Source organism: Sphaeramia orbicularis, chromosome 22 (assembly GCF_902148855.1).
Source record: "Sphaeramia orbicularis chromosome 22, fSphaOr1.1, whole genome shotgun sequence".
NCBI lineage: Eukaryota > Metazoa > Chordata > Actinopteri > Kurtiformes > Apogonidae > Sphaeramia > Sphaeramia orbicularis.
Genome location: NC_043978.1, coordinates 34,161,997 through 34,179,757, shown reverse-complemented (window position 1 = coordinate 34,179,757; position 17,761 = coordinate 34,161,997). Strand labels below are relative to the sequence as shown.

Below are 17,761 nucleotides of genomic sequence, written 5' to 3'. Positions count from 1 at the left end.
AAAAGATTATGTCTGATCTATGTCTGATCTTGATTCTCACCAGAGTCTTTCCTGGGACAGAAGGCACACTGTCCACTCCAGGCTAGTCCATAAAGACAACAGCACTCGGTGTATGTGGTTCTGCGTCCCTGGAGGGGTTCAGCGCACATGCTGTCCCTCTCCAGACGCTGCCAGCAGATATCCATGTGCACGTCGTGATCAGGCTCTAGAGTTTCTGAGACAAAGTATCAGGAGGGATTATGACAACTGCCAAAACCAAGGAAAACCAGAACCCGTGTTTACTAGGAAAATAAACCACTAAAGCACTGAATCTGCACTCAATTCTTAGTTTTCTCTGCTTTTTAGCACATTCCTTCCTTATTCTGTAAAAAGTATTTGTATATTTATTTTAGCCATGTGTGTTTGTGTATTTATGTTAACTGTGTGGCACACCTGTGGTGTTGAGGCTGATGCAGCGCCGCCGTGAGCTGTCCAGGACCAATGGAGGACTGCAGAAACAGTTGAATGACCCGGCCGTGTTTACACATGCTCCGTCCACACAGGCATTTCCAAATTCACACTCATCAAAATCTAGAAGTCAGAGGCACATGGGTGAACAAATAGTACAGTATGAGGAAATTATTACATTAACCCATAAAGACCCAAACATCCACCTTTAACCTGAACCATCTACTGATGTAACTGTTTAATCCCTGTTGATCCACTAATCCTATCAATCCATGTAAATAATTGGTTAAAAAACGCAGTTTGTCATCTTTTTATGGTCATCAGATATGACCCATTTGGATATTCAGAGGCTCCGTAGTGAACGTGGAAACACCGTCATCTTCTACAACATTGATTCACCAGTAAAACCCACGGAGTTGAATCAATGATAGTAGATGGAGACTCTGGGTTTATGTTCAGTTAAAGCTATACCGTGTGATGTGGCATTTTTACACTTTTCTTTTGTCATCTTAAAATGCTCCTAATAAGTGTGTGTCAAACTAAAATGTAAAAGAAATCCACCAGGTATTGAAACTCAAAAATGTTTAATTCTCATATATTTCTAATAAAAGTCTGACCAATCATTTTAGTCGGTCCGAATGAAATAATTGGCCGAACCTGACTGAGCCTCCTGTTAATCATCCATTACAGCCATCCAGCATCCGATCCACCATCGCCGCCTCACATCCGATATGTGTCCCTCTGAATTTGACACTTCACTCGCGTTGCTTCTCCTGTCACTGACCACAGTCTACTGTCTAGGGTGTGTTTGGATAGAACTGACATGCACATGTGGAAGGGAAAAAACGGATTTATGAACAGAAACGACAACTGAGGGGCACAAACGAGAGTCTGATGAATGAAGGATGGGGATAAAAGTCCAGAAGTCAGCTGTACTGGACTGAACAGGTCTGCATAAAGCTCAGCTTTTCTGACGGTGGGACTCATACAGGTACATGTACATGGTGTCACACATGTAAGATGATGTAGGATGATAATTGTATGGACTATGAAACCTCAAATGTCCACGGAAAATTTGCGGAGGCCGCGCGTTCACAGTGCGCGTGCTCATCCCCTGGGCACTGCGGTGAAGACACTGACCCAGCGCTGCACAGACCAGGTCTACTGATAGAACAGGAGCCGCGGGCCCGCGGCAGGTGGATGATGTATCTGATTACTGAGGGAGAGGTCCGCGGACACGCCAAAATGGACCGGACCTCCGCCTCTGCTTCCTCCTCCGTTTCCATCGCGCATCAGATGAGAGGAGGAGAGAGGAGGAGGAGCCTCAGAGCTCAGGCAGAGGGAAGGGGGTGGGGCTTTGGAGGGAGGCGGGTTGTTCATGTTCAAACTTTTACTAAGTGCTGTGAGAAATGCCACATCGGTAGGTATAGCTTTAATGATAGATTTGACTGAAAAAGATACTTTTTCTTCAGTTTTCTCTGTTTCTGATATAATGACCCTCAACTTTAATCGAAGCTTTAATGAACATCTGCATGATCAGTGAATAAAATATAACAAAATACATGATTTACACTAAAAAACACAAAATGCAGAGGATATTATTTTAATAAATGGAGATAAATCACTTAATAAAGATTAAACAGAGAGAAAAATTCATTTGGGAACAGCCCCAAAAGTCACACTGGGTCTTTATGGGAAAAAGAAGGTGGCCAATGAAGTACATCTGAGCTTATCATTCATATTGTTCAGATGTGGTTATTTCTTACCTACACACTCGAGCCGGATGTTGTCATAGTAGAAACCGGAGCGACAGTAGCAGGTATAGGTAGAAAACAGATTGGAACACTGTCCGTTCTTGCAAATGTCAGATCCAAACATCTCACATTCATTGGCATCTGCGGGAAGAGAGATTCATACTTTGGTGTTACATAAGTGGTGAGATAGAAACAGCTGTCAAAACCTGACACTGTTTTTTGAAAACATTGGCAGCCTGCACAAAATGCCATTCATTTCCCGTACAAGAATCTGCCAAGGCACACTAAAATTACAGTAATTAGTCCGTTATGCAGAGAGGTATCCCATTAAGCCTCAGGTAGTCCCATAAAAGTGGTGAGGGATTATGTTTGTCTGTGTGACTTTAAAAGTTACTGCAGGTGGACATAACAAGGACTGACACGGCACATTTTAGTGCCAATGTAAAGTTTTGTGTGAAGGGAAGCTGTAAAAGCTTAGGTAGATCAATAAAATAAGTGGTAAGTATTTATGACACAGAATACCTATATATGGACGCTGTTCTACCAGGGCTTCTGTAGAGGAAACCTGCAGGGGTAGTAATCCACTGCCATGAGGGCACAACTGGTTATAATCATCTGGGAAATAAGAACAACTCCATTAGTGGCAGAGATCATTAACATAACGACTGATATTACATAATCTTTGTATGCCATATCCTGATCATGTGCCAGTGTAGGTCATGTGCCTCCTCCTGTACCTCTTCCTTGGATGGGACAAGCATGAATCTCACAGTTGTCGCCCCAGCCTGCTCCCACTGTGCAGCAGCACTCCTGCTTGGTGGTGTTACGGGACAAGACGTTGTCGCAGAAGTTGGCATCATTCAAGTTATAGTAACACTCCTTCCTCTCTTCAGATAAAGGAGCAGAGGGAGGCACTGGAGCCGCAGGTTTTGGATCAGCATCATCTATAAATGAACAGTGAAAATATTCCTTCAGATTTTCAGGAATGTTAGAGGATAAGGAACTTACTGACTATCTAAGAGTACAGCAGATGACAGAATTATAAATTTGTCACACAGGTTTATCGGTTAGAGTGTGTCCACATGCCTCCAGCAGGTAGTACGTGCCCCCTGCCTGCCACTGCTGAGCCTGCTCATTTGTCCAAAGGCATGGGCTCAGGCATTTCACCCTTAAGCTGCCGGCTTAGCCAAATGGAAACACTGGCATGTGAGTCAACACACCATTCACTCTCACATGATTGATTAACACACGTCAAAAGCAAACAGTGGAATGTGGCAAAAAGGTACACAAAGGCATAGTTGGGGTTTAGTGCCTAGGCAGAAGAAAAAACATCCCCAGCGAGAGCGCGCCGCTTAATAATGTAAATACACCCAATTTGTGTACACATATGCCTATCAAGCTGGAGATGTGATGGGATTTTCATGACTGAAGAGGCTTTTTCTGGGATTCTACAATTGCCATACGTTGCACATCTGTAACCTCTGCACTTAAGATGATGTGGAAGACGTGGCTCCACTGCTAGCTGCCAGTAGCTACACCTTGACCTTGTTTGTCTTTGTGGGAAAATGGGTTTACAGTAAGTATGCCCTTAGGCTATTTGCCTGGCTCCACTGGAGGAGATACTTCATCATTCACCCAAAGGATTAGGCTAATGCAAATTTTTGTAGCCAATCCACCCAACCATAAGCCCAGCCTATAAAACAAATGGAAACAGCCAGGTCAAAAGACACTCAGAGAGGTGGAGTTAAGTCACGTCCACCTCGTCACCCTTGCTGTTTGGATAATGAGAGATGGCTCATTAAATCAGGGAAAACTCCGTCTCCAAACGATGGGATGGAGAATTAAGTCCTGTGAGTCAGTATGAGTGCTATTCCTGCTCTATTACCCAGGGAGCGGCACTGGCTGGTGATGGGATCAAATTCCTCATTGTCGTTGGGGCAGATGCACAGGAAGCTGCCATCGACGTTCTCACACAGGGCCTCCCCGCACAGCGCCAAGCTCATCTCACACTCGTTCACGTCTGAGAAATAGGGAAAGAGGCATGAGGTCAGTAAAGGACCAGGCACGTACACACAGCATGGGGTTCAAAAAAGTCAAGTAAAGGTCATCACGCAGAGACCAGAGATAGGTGTTTTTAATCATTAATAGGTTTGTGATTCATAGGAAAAACACATTCTCTGTGTTTCATTGTATATTGATGTACAGTTTGGTCTTAAACAACATATTCAGATCACATGAAATCAAATGTGTCCTATAAAAATGAAACTTTCTAAATGGCCCTTAAAAAACTGGAACGTAACTTGCTTAAAATACTGAAAATTGCAAAATTTATGACCAAAACCAAAAACTTGCAACTTCTTTTCTCTATTTCTCCCTGTTTCGTCTCCTGAGCAAGGGAAAAAATCCTCCATACTTTGCTTGAATGAAACATGCTAAATCACAAAATAAAGCTTCAGAGACCTGTATAAATTATTACAATCTGTTTTCAATAAATTGTCCTTGAAAAGGAAGCATGCTGATTTTATCTGGGTCTATTATTTGTTGAAAATGTGATCATCATTGTCATCAGTTGTACTGTCTCCTTAATAAAGTCTAAATTGAACTGAATCCCTTTTCTAAATTTCATTTTATCAGAATTTTAATACAATTTTACACTTATTTTCTGCTTGAGCACAACTTTGAGTCATTATCATTACTTTTTCGTTAAAATAAATCTACTGGAACAAAATCTTTTAACTTCATGGGTTTGGTTGAACCTATATTCAACTCTTAATGTTTATACTTTAATTTGTGGGGGATATTTTGCAATGTCTGTTTTAATGTTTTATGAGAGCCGCTATCTTAGCCAGGACACCCCTGAAAAAAAGAGAAAAAGATTTCATCTCAGTGAGGCCTTGTATTAAAATGCTGATATTATAAGTGAAAATGTGCATGATTACTGGTATTGTTTTTCTTTAAAAATGCTCTGTAAGTACACTGTTGCCCATAAAGTTTAAATAATTTTGTTTTCAGACACATTCCTTCTTTTTATTCCTATTTATATACATCAATAAGCACATTTGACCAGGTACAATGATTAAATAATGAATCCCAGTTACATAGATCATATTGTCACAATCATCTCATCAGAAGAGGTTAAAATATTTTATTCCAGCTTTATGGGTAACAGCGTACATGTGCTCAAAATATACCTTATTGAGGAAACAAATTCACCATTGCCTTTGTGTAAATATTATTTATTAGAAAAATATTCAGTCATAAGCAATGCTAAATATGTTTAGAAATATTTTCAGTCACTTGTGCTTTCAGGAGATTTGCTGCATGGCAACAAAAAAAGCATGATCATCACACTTATATCATGTGTTAAGTTTACTAATGCATATTAAATAGTTTTTGGACAAAAGTGACAAATATCAGGATTTAGCTGCAAAGGCAACATGTTGTTGATACAATACACTGTATCATATACTAGGTAGAATATAAAATAGTGTAAACAGTATCTAAGCAATGTCCAGTGTATTATAGTGTTGCTTGTTTTGCTTATTGAAGGTTAGAGCAGTAACTCACCAACACATCTGGTCATATCGCCTGGTGGGTTGGTGTAGCTTTGGTCACACTGGCAGCGGAAGGAGCCGTCTGTGTTCTCGCAGAAGCCGTGGTTCCCACAGATGGTTTCATTGACGCACTCATCAATATCTGTAAGGCCAGAGTACACAAGAGAGGTGAGCATGACATTAACATTTACAATTTCACTCGGCACAACAGACGAGCAAACTGCCTCTGTAAACACGGTGCTGCATTTTCCAAAATAAACAGTACTACCATTCTGACTTCACAATAACAACAGGAATCACTGCCATCATAACATGTCAGAGATGGTGTATAGATCAGACAATTCATTAAGAGGCTTTTCAAACTCTGGTAATTGTGAAATAATTCAGGGAAAGTTTATCTCTTTATCTGTACTGGAGTGTCTAGAAGTATGGAACTTTTTTTTTAGCATTAATACAATAAAGCACAAAAAAGGCATATATAAAAAACAATAGAGTTTGTTGCATACAAAATCTCTACAAGCAGTGGAAGAAAAATGGTTCAGTCTTGGCATGGAGAGGTTTCTTGACAATATTCTGGCAGGAGCTGCTCTTTGTACTAATCAGTGAATCTGTTTAAAGCATTCTAATACGTCTAACATCAGGAAAGTGGTACCGTAAAGGATTCTGAGCAAAAGGACTTGATTTTAGGCCTAAAATGTTAGATTGAAATCAAATCTGGCAGACAGCAGCCTACAGTAGTTCCTTGTTTGCTTGGCAATGAACCAGGAGAGGGGCGCTCCTATATGTGGATCTATGTGTGGAGAGAGTCCGGGAAGTTGAGGCTGTTAACGCTGCACGTCTGCTGACTCACTGCCCGCTGTTTAAAAGCAACATTTGCAAGCAATTTCTTATATACATGATTTAGTATTTCTTGGCAAATGGAGTATAACAGAAGGGCCAAAGACTGATACTGGTGGAGGGCAAAGCTGATTATAATTATTTTAAAAACAATCAGAAAGTTTAAGGATCACACTTAGTCATGAATTCATTTTCTAGTCAGTTTGAATTGTCGATGCTAAACTCTCTTGGAGCTAAATTTGATGACATAAACACTGAACTTAAATGCTCTAGCAATTATTCCTTTTTTTTTTTTTAATACAAAAGACAATTTGCCCAATAAACACAGATCAAAGTCTAAAGGAGACAACAGTAATAATAATTTAAAAAAAAAACTGGATAGGGTTTCACTGCTAGATTTTAGTCAGTGATTAGCGTTAAAGAGAGAATAAAACAACACACACCCCAACATTTTTCAACATTTTATCAATATCTTGAGTTAGCAATGGCATGCAGCTCTTTTCAGTTTAGACTGTAGATCAAAGTCTGCTAAAACTATCCCTGAGATGTAATGAAGTCAGGACTTTGATTTTTCTGCAAACCATTAAATCTGGAACATTATGACAGACAGGCCTGACATTTGATATGGCTAAATAAGGGGGCAAACTGCCATGTACTTTTATTTTTACCATAGGCATGATTCTGTGTTGACTTTCTAGTTTCATGACCACCCTCCAGTTCAGACTAGTCCATTCAAAGTTTCCATGACTAAAAGTACAAGTGTAAACACGGTGCAATATCCATACAATAAACTCTGATTTAACTGCTTGAATATTTACATTAGTGTTAATGGTGTTGTTGACATCTTCCCAATATTTTTATTCCACAGCTCAAGGCACAGAAAATTCCCATTCTGCTTCGAACATCAGAACAAGAAGACCAGTGACACCTTGGGTGTTAAAACAAACTGATTTATGGAGTGAAAATCACACATGTTGTCTGAACCAGTTTTATTTTGCCTCGGCGCTCTCATAAAGGACAAATCAACTGAAGAAAGAAGGACAGCAGGCCAGAGAAACCACAACCCATTTGATTTGACCTGAGCGCTTTGCCAGGACCACATCTTCCCCTCCAACACTGACAAACGCTTTCTCAGGCACTTGTCTCGGCCTCAGTCGATGTTCCTGTTCTGACTTGGCTTCCCCTCTAACATGCCTCCGGGGTCACAGACAGGGACTCCCACAAGCTAATAAAACTGCAGAGACAAAATTGCCTTTGTCATTTGTACAACCTTACGCAGGGAATGCTGAAAAGGACTTAAATTGTTAGAATAGACTTGTGGGCTTACATGGCTGTGAGACGCCAGAGGGAGAGTGAACATAATGGACACATAGTGAACACCGCCAACCCATTAGATTTGCATTTTGCAGCTGAGGATTGAGATGCTAAGCTTTTGCAGAAATGGTGCAAATCTTTGGATGGTGTTTATAATCATATTAATTTTGAAAATGAGAATTTCGACCCCCACCCACAACCAGTCAAGTTTAAGTTTTAATAAAAGGTATTAAGGGAATTTTATGGTGAAATGGAAGGTCTTGCTTTATTAATTCTAGTGAATCATTTCCAGTGAGAAAAACATACTTTCTTTGCTTAGATTTGTACAGAGGAGTATGGTGGTGTCGAGTAAGGGTTTTTACAGAACACTAAAATGTGATCAATTCATTACTTTATCCTTTATCACATATTTCTATGGAATTTTGTCATAATTAGCAGTGAATTACAGCAGAAAAATATGCTTTCTCAGGTCACCTAAACCTTTTAGGCCATAACATAATCAGCCTTTCCTTGAATCCATGTGAGTCTTGTCCCAAATTTAAACTATAAAAACCCAAACAGCCAAAAGCATATTCTGTTCCAAACTGTTTAATAACTGTTGATCCACTAATCCTATCAATACATGTAAATATTGGGTGTAAAATGCAGTTTGTCATCTTATCATGGTCATCAGATATAACCCATTTGGATGCTCTGAGGCTCCATAGCGAACATGGAAACACCGTCATCTTCTGCAACATTGATTCACCAGTAAAATCCATGGAGTTAGATCAATGACAGTGGATGGACACACTGCGTTTATGTTCAATTAATGATAGATTTTGCAGAAAAAGTAACTTTTTCTTCAGTTTCCTCTGTTTTTGATATGATAACCCCCAACTTTAATCAGAGCTTTTATGAACATCTACATGATCAAAAAATTAAATATAGGAAAATACCTGATCTTCACAAAAAAAGCAAAATATAGAGGTTAATGTCATAATAAATAGTGATAAATCACTTAAGAAAAGTTAAATATAGTGAATTTTTTTTTTTTTTCAAACTGCCACAAATTAGCACTGGGTCTTTATGAGTTAAAGAAATGGACCAAAAATGTAATTATCAGGTGCTGTAGGTAGGCATTAACAAGGACCTATTCTGTTCCCATAAAAACTGTTTTTTGGAACTGATGTTAACTTTTCTGACTTGCTACACTGACAGCAGAGGAGTCAAGTAGTTTCAGAAAAATCAGTCGACAACAAACACAAGACAGATGGACATCAGAAAGAATAGCTAAAGGGACAGCTTCAACATATAACTGATAAACTGACAATGCTTCAATGGAAACAGTTAAAATGGTTGTCCAGTTATGCTCCAGAAACAAAATGATTCTGTTTATTCCATCATCTGTTCTGGTTCACACTTAATGGCAAAAGTCACCACTCCCAGATAAAACTAATAAATTGTAGAAAGTTTGGTGGAAAAATATTGAGTATCTTTCTAGGTATGCTCCAGAAACAACATGATGACACACGCATGCACACACACACATACACACACACACACACACACACACACACACACACACACACACACACACACACATGTTGACTGCATTGTACACCTGAATTACATGCCAGTGGGACAAAAACGAGAAGAAATTTGGTTTAGTTTAACCAGTGTAAGGTGAGATGTATTGTTTCCGAGTGTGAGGAACATTTGCCCAAGTGTAAAGAGCTTAAGTGGAGTCTGGAATGTTGGAATGACAGCCGGATCCAGCTGGGAGGTCTGCGAGGAAGGTGATGAAAGCCCAGCACTAATATATGAAATAATCAATGTCTGCAGGCAGCGTTTCGTCCATGTGTAACGTGGAACAAAATCTGTTGCAAACCACATGTTGTGATGAGATGCAATCAAAATATCATCCCAGGGAGGAATTAGAGCATGTAGACCAAAACATTTTTAATGACTATTGTTTTCTGGGTATCTGACTCTGGTAGTGCTAGAGCATCAGCATTACTTGACCAGCCATTCAGACCTGTCTACGTCCTGTGAAAGAATCAGCGTGCTAATCACAGCATTAATGGCTTGTGGGAAAAAGTGAATAATACAAAGAGATAACGTCAACAAGAGCTAGTCTCACACTCGCAGGACGTGGGGTTGCCTTTCTTAAACTTTCCATGTAATAATCAGTTACGTCAGAGTACATGCAGCGGGGTAAATTCCCCTGAGGGAAGAGTCAGGGCAGGGTAGGGGGTGAGGAGTTCAGTTTAGATAGGAGGTGCAGAGGTTAAGGGGAGACCTGGACCTAAAGACACCTTTTCTAATTGTCTCCTGTAAGAAAACCTGGTTTCTCGATGCGGTGATGTGATGGGGAGTGGGGGTAAATGTATGCCTCTGTGTGATAATCCAGAGCACATGGTGGTAGGCAACACGAACACAGGAATCGGTGACTGCTGGCTCACCTTCCGCAGCCCACACTTCTCCCCCATTTTCTGGGCAACCCCTTGTCTGATTGGACCCATATGCAGAGGTTATTTCACACGAGCAGGCAAGGATGAGGTGAGGTATTTGTTTTCAGAGGAGCATGTTAGTGTGCTTTATCTGCAATTAGATTTACAACCTCTATTGACTTTCACTCGACCTGTCATACGATGTGCACACATCTAAGACAAAAACAACATCCTGCATGTGCACAACAGCATGAATCATCACACACACATGGTAAAGTCTTCTCATTTCTATACATTTACTGGGGTGGGAGGCTGGCAGGAGTGTGACCGCAGACAATTTCCGCCCCATGGGAACGGCTTATTAAAGACAAGGAATAGCTCAAGGGAGTTTATGAGCAAGATGGCGAAGTAAAGCTTAAAAACAATGACCTGCAAGTGCATGCCATAATATTAAAGCACACACTGTGTTCACATGCCCATTGTACAGTATTATGGCAGGTCTGAATGTAGCCTTAACACCAGAGTTGTGGCTGAGAAACTGCTGTGGAAGAAAAATCCTGTTTTTCCCTTTTGTATTATGGTCTCTAAATCTAAATGAGAGCAGTAACCAAGCCAAAGACAACCGCTGCCCCTTCGAAGGCCAGTGAGTAAAAATAAAACAACGCCCCTCTCAGAAACTGCAAATTACAGCGTCTGGCCTCTGCTTAAATATTTGATGATTTTTACAAGCAGACAAAAATGCCCTAGAGTAATTGAACTCCCTCTCTGGACTTTTATTGAGGTGACGGCAGCATCTCCCACAACTTCCCATCGTGAGGTGAAACAAGCCACTATTGTGTGTAGCGTCGGGCTTCTGAGGGTTAGAGGGCTTGGTTCTCAAGCTGAGGCCCCAGACTGAGGCTGTGAGTCAATGTTGGGATCTATAAGTGTTTGTTGAGAGGCCTGGTGAAAACACGAGCAGCTGGCGTCACAACATAGCAACAGCAGGAAGAAGGGCTGACAGAGCTGGGCACCATTACAAAGACGTTTAACCAGAAACAGGGGATAATCTGAAGCTCCATCAGTCATGTCACACCTTAAGATCCATCATGTCTGGTGCGGCATGATGAGTAAGGAAATGCTGAACTCATAGCATGTATCTCATTTCATTTAGACAGGCAAATATCAGCAGACGAAGTCATTATTTACTGTGAGGATTCAAGATGAATGAATTGAATTTTATGCTCCCTATGCCTATGTATCAAAATCTGTTTTGCAAATATTGCACCAGTCTGCAAGCAGTCTAAAGTATGAATCTAATAAGGTAAGTGTCCTAGCATAGTTTTGTACACATTTGTTTTTACATGTTTACATTTATTATTATAAATCATTAAAGTTGACACAAAACAGTTCATAGTTAATATAAGAATACAGCTGCAGAAAAAATTATTAGACCACCCTTATTTTCTTCAATTTCTTGTTCATTTTAATGTCTGGTACAACTAAAGGTACATTTGTTTGGACAAATATAATGATAACAACAAAAATAGCTCACAAGAGTTTAATTTCAGAGCTGATATCTAGCCATTTTCCATGGTTTTCTTGATAATAATCAAAATCACTTCAGTTCTTACATCAGTAGCTATGCAATTGTACTGCCAAAAACTGCTTTTAGGCATTCCATGTTTTCTTTTCTGTCTGTTTTAGTCGCATGGTACACACAGGAGTTACTACTTGATTGCATAACCATTGTTTTTGAAGACTTTTGATGGTCTAATATTTTTTTTCTGCAACTGTATGTCAAATTTGCCTTATGAATAAAAATCCTTTAACGTTGGTGACTATTGTTTTGTGCTCTTATTGGTTCAGGTACCTTTTAGACACTGGTACTGCTTTAAAATAAAATGGCTCTGACATGAAAAAGGAGGTGAGCAGCTGGTTTCTGTCAAACTTCAGGCCATTGCTCCGCTCCGTTGGTGCCAAACAGACAACATCTTAAAATGCAGTGAGGAGGCATCCACATGTTGCTGAGGTCAGGCTGTGAGTGGAGGCGGGTGTCTGAACTGTCACCGATCAGCACCGCAGCAGCATATTCCCCCCTGATCTGGATTTGTTGATAGTCCAATAAAACTAAGGGTCATGAGAGCATGTGGACCTGCGCTACATCTCTAAAACTGTCACTGTCTCTGGTTCTCTTTCTCTAACACAAACACACAGGCAAAGACACAAAAACCCACATTAACCACATGCACACACATTTGCACACATATTCACACACAATCACCCACAAACACCCACAGCTCCCTTCTGTAGGCCAACACATCATTCCATTCTGATGCTCTCAGATTGCTTTTCCTCTTTTTGCCTGTCACTCTCCAGTGACTGTTTGGATCCTGTATTAACATGAGAAAAAATATTTGGCCATTCGTTTTGTCTCACATAGATCTCAAAACAAACATGTTATGTTATGGTGCTCTAAGTCCAGCAAAGACAAGCAATACAAAGTAAGGAGTGAAAAAGTCAAAATGTTGTGCAACAAGTTCATATCTCAAGCCCAAGTTGTCTCCTCCTGCCAGTAAACGCAGAATATATTCTGGAGGATGTGGAGATGTGTATGTTGTTGTTGGCCAGCTGCAGATCCAGATGTAAAAGAAGTACAAACAGGTGACTGGATTCTTTGGTAAGCATATAAAGGAGGTAAGAGATCATGTGAGCTGGCCTGACACTCAAAAGAGGAACAGTAGAGATCAGATTGCCCCTTGTGTTTCTGCCAGAGGAACTCCACTGGCTCCGCTGTCATGAGGATGAAACTAACTGCTGTTATCAGCTGCTGGCCTCTCACACTACATACAGTGACAGTGCACTCCTCTCTCTAAAGTGCACCAATTTTAGGGGCCACTTCTCCTCATTCTCTGCATGGTTTCTAGTGTGGGAAGACCTCGAGTACCTGATAGCTTTTGATTCATATCAGCTTCTTTGTGTCCCAGCGCCAAACAGGTATCATTATCTACATAATGAGGAAAGACCTGAGGAGTATGAAGCATACTAAGTTGATTTTGGGGCTAAATTTTCCTTAATTATAATACAAAGTAAATGGATTAAATAACCCCATTGACAGCAGTTTTATAAGTACTGAATCAAAGCACATGTTATTGTACTTAACTGTAGTTTTTTAGATTTAGTATCATGCTTCAGGCAATTACTTACTTTAGAATTTTTCACAAACACTGATGGAAAAAACTAATGACTCTTAATGATCAGAGTGACTGAAGAAAAAATGAATTAATAATTACAAAGAATGATGAGATGATACTTTTACCAGAGTGAAAAATGGATTTGCTCTGACATTTCTGGTGTTCTAAAGAAATATAAAATCCCACTGTGGACAAGATTCAGAAATCAATAGTTCCATGTGTTATTCTCCTTTACCCAAATAAGACTCAAAGTCTCAGTGGTTTTTCCTAGCATAACTGTGTCTTCTGCAATTGACAACTCACCACAGTCTGTGGCGTCGTCTCCCTCGAGACCAGGCTGGCAGCCCATGAAGCACCGATAGGAGCCGATGGTGTTTTCGCAGTGCCAGGTGCCACACACTGAGCTTCCAAAATCCTTGCACTCATTCTGGTCTGTGCAGGGAGACAGATGCTGGTTAGTAACTGACAAACAGAGGCAAAAATGCAACCACATGTGCAATCAGATGTGGATATGAACACATACACACTGAAAAACACACACACAGTTTTCCCTCCTGTGCTGTTCTGCTTCCAGTGTAATGGCTGTGCAGCAGGAATCAGCCAGGAGGCCTGTGGTGTAGCTGTCCTCAGTAAAAGCAGCAGGCAAAAGAAATGGCCAAGACCAATATTATGACAGAAACCAAAGAACCTGTGAAGGAGCTAAAGGGAGACGTTCCAGAGGGAGAAACACCTCCTGCTCACAATGGGGTCATTCATACTTCCCTCAAGGGGAAGCGAGTACAGGGCTCCAGCCATGCCATCCAGGCACCCCCTTGTCCTCAGACCATGGAGGGAAGCTTTCAAGCCAGGTTTAGATACTTGCACTTGAGCCCAGTCCCCATTGGCAATAAACAATCAATCATAGCCAACTATGCTATACCGGGAATGCACAGATATAAATGTAGCATGACGATCAAACAGCTAATGCTGACATGTTGGTTTACTCAGAAAGTAAAAACCACATAGCAGAATTTGTGGACAATAATCTCAATTACATACACAACAGGATATCACAAGGGAGATTAATTCTGTCTTACCTTCACAGTCAGCTGTGTCTGAGTTGAACTTGAAGCCAGCATTACACAAGCACATGAAAGAGCCTTCAGTGTTTATACACTGGCCGCTGATGCACACATTGTCTTTCCTACATTCATCCACGTCTACAAGGAAAATAGAAGCAGAGAAATAGTGAGAGATAATTAGAGAAAGGGTGGGTCAGGATTTCTTACATATTGATTATCACTAAATATCTCCATACATCTTCTGTCTTCATTAAGTCTATAGGGAACACCACTCCTTTTTATAACAATCACCAAAAAATGTGTAATCAAGCACTTGTCGGAACACAAGATACATTGGCCATTTGGAGAACTTAACGGTATACTGGCAAACAGGAAACAAAGGGGGGAAAAAAAGGCTACCTCAGCTTCTCAGGCAGAGAACATTTCCTCCGACTCATAAAAATTAATAATGAATGCTACATGGTTGATTAGCTGTAGATTGGTGGATAATTGCAGCATTACAACATGACTTGTAAGGTACTTGGACCTGGGGTAAAAGGTGGGGGAGACGGAGAGAAAGCAAAGAAAGAAAGTACCGTAGGGGAAAAGCCTCTCTTCCTTTTCCAACCTTTGATAATCATTCAGAGACGACAAGGTAAACACACAATTGTAAAGACAGGGAGAAAAATCTTCAGACGATAAGTAAACACATAAATATGCAATGACTGGAAAGCTTTGGAGTTAACTCAAAGACTTCAAAGCCCTGTTTAACAGGTTCAACTGGGCAATGGCACAATCTGTTGATTTGGATTAAACTTAGATGTGTTTCAGTCTGCTCCCATCACTCCTTTATTATGTATGTTCTGTTTTCACTGAAAGGCCGGTCTGCTCAAGGTCAAGCATCATTCTGGACTCACCTGACTAAATCCATCTTTTATTCCCATAAACTCAGATACCCTCGTCCTCCCTTCACCTCCCTCCTATAGGTCCATGTCAAAGGGGGTCTGGCTTTTATTGTGTCAGCACTGTACACACCATGGCAAGCCGCAAGAAATATATGACAACTGTTGATTTATAGGATAATTAGAGCTCTGTATTTGTTATGGTGTGCGGCCAAAAGTACCTGATGCAGACTGGGCAGTTTGCTTAGTGTACTATGGAAGATATCTAGTGCTCCAAGGCCAAAGCCTCATGGGAAGAATGTCCCCGTGCAAGAACAGACTCTAGTCCACTTAGTCAGTAAGTGGATTGTGTCAGCATCTCACAAGGGCTTGGTCCTGAAATTACCTGCTTCACATCATGGCAGACCATTTCACTGCCAGACATCATGTTGTGTACTTAACTACACCTCATACCCGCAAGACATACCAGAAAAAACACTGATCCCATTCTGACATCCTAGCTTAAGTTAATTCATATACTGCATTTTGACAGAGAATGCTCCAGTTTCTTGAAAATAAAAGCCTCCTTTTCTGATGATCCATTTTTTTCACCCCATCGCTATGGCCAGTGGGTCACTGGGTGCGGCTGGAATAACATCAAACTGATGTCCGAAGTGAGAGCGAGTGAGCTGAGACAGCTGATCAGGGCACGGCCCATTACACAGAAAGGCTCATGCCAGGGGTCACGGGCCTGGCTTGAGCACCAATGCCAGCGGGATGTATTATGGGACAGTACAGTCTGCACTTAATTAAAAAATTTGTACAAGTAATGATGTTAGCGTTAAATGATTTGGGCAACGTGATGCTGGAAAAACTTTATTACGTATTATAAACTTCATCCAGTTGTGAATCTGCCTCACCCGATTACACAGAACCCATAAAAAAATCAGCTGAAAGATGATTTAGCACTGCTATTTGTGTCTCTGCTGTAGTGTTGTAGTGTACTGTACCTTGGCAGATAGTCCTGCCATCGTCGGTGGTATATCCGTCAGGACAGACGCACATGTAGGAGCCCTCAGTGTTCAGACAGTCTCCTTCTCCACAGATCCCCATGATGGTTAAACACTCATTGATATCTGTCACACAAAAAATACACACAGCTGTGTCAAAACACCAAAATGAGGTAAGCTACAGGAAACAGTTAACCACTAATGTGTGTCAGATGAGAAAGACTCGTGTATGTGTGTGTGTATATGTATCAGGGATGTAGCCAAGGAAAACCAAGACTAAAAGTAAAACTAGTGGTGAAAACGTATTTTGTTAACTGAAATGAAAATAAAAATTCAAAAATGAAAAACAATGAACAATAGTTTTATTTTCCCCCACTGTTAATGGCTGATGATTCAACAATGAAATGCCTTTACACAATATGGGACCTTTAATACACAAGAGACAAGGCAGAAAGTTAGTACTAGATGGCTGTGATTTTCAGGCCCTCAGGCGGCACTGCATTAAAACCAAGCATGATTCTGAAACTGAAATAACTGCATGGGCTCAGGAACACTTCCACAAATCACTGTCTGTGAACATATTTTGATGAGCTATCCACATATACAACTTAAAGCTTTGTTTTGCAAAGAAAAAGCCATATGTGAACATGTTGAAGTTGCTTCTCTGGGTCAACGAACTGCTGAAAACTAGTAAAGATTGGTCAGATGAATGGAAAATCTCTTTAAAAACCATGGATGCTGTTTGCCCCAAAATAAAAAAGAGAAGAATTGACTTTTTCACTATAAACATTTGTCATATTTTCCTTTAAGTATGGATTCATGAGATTTGTAAATCTGTTTTATTTACATCTTACACAATGCCCTAGCTTTTTTGGAGCTGTGGTTGTATAAATCAAAGCAAAAAATTACTAATATTGAAACTAAATTATTGACTAAATTAAGGCTATTCAATTAAAAATGAAAACTAATGAAAACTTCAAAACTGTAGATGTGCGTATACCTCTACAAGATGTCCCATCCACCAGCTCCAGGCCAGTGGGGCAAGAGCAGATGTAGGAACCTTCAGTGTTGGTGCACTTCCCGCCCACACACAGCCCGGCGTCCTCACATTCATTCACATCTGCATTAGCACACACACAAACGTCATCATTATGACACATTCACACCAGCTGTAAATCACTGGATCTCACTTCAAATTTACCCAATTTTGTCATTTCAATGAGGAGCTTCCAGACCACAGCGAACATGTCAGAAACATCGTTTACATCACGGGTAATGACTTATGCTCACTATAGTAAGTCATGGTGCAGAACATTGGA

The 17,761-nt window shown here is 40.5% G+C and overlaps 1 protein-coding gene across 1 annotated transcript in view; it reads right to left on the bottom strand.

Moving 5' to 3' along the window:
- The window catches only part of LOC115413820 (latent-transforming growth factor beta-binding protein 2), a 94,193-nt gene that overhangs the window by 4,759 nt on the left and 71,673 nt on the right, over positions 1-17,761 (bottom strand). Inside the window, 11 exon segments of the mRNA XM_030126928.1 lie at positions 41-214; positions 433-570; positions 2,214-2,342; positions 2,724-2,816; positions 2,939-3,145; positions 4,087-4,221; positions 5,769-5,897; positions 13,815-13,943; positions 14,588-14,710; positions 16,443-16,568; positions 17,443-17,562. Of these exon segments, the coding sequence (XP_029982788.1) occupies positions 41-214; positions 433-570; positions 2,214-2,342; positions 2,724-2,816; positions 2,939-3,145; positions 4,087-4,221; positions 5,769-5,897; positions 13,815-13,943; positions 14,588-14,710; positions 16,443-16,568; positions 17,443-17,562 (1,503 nt within the window).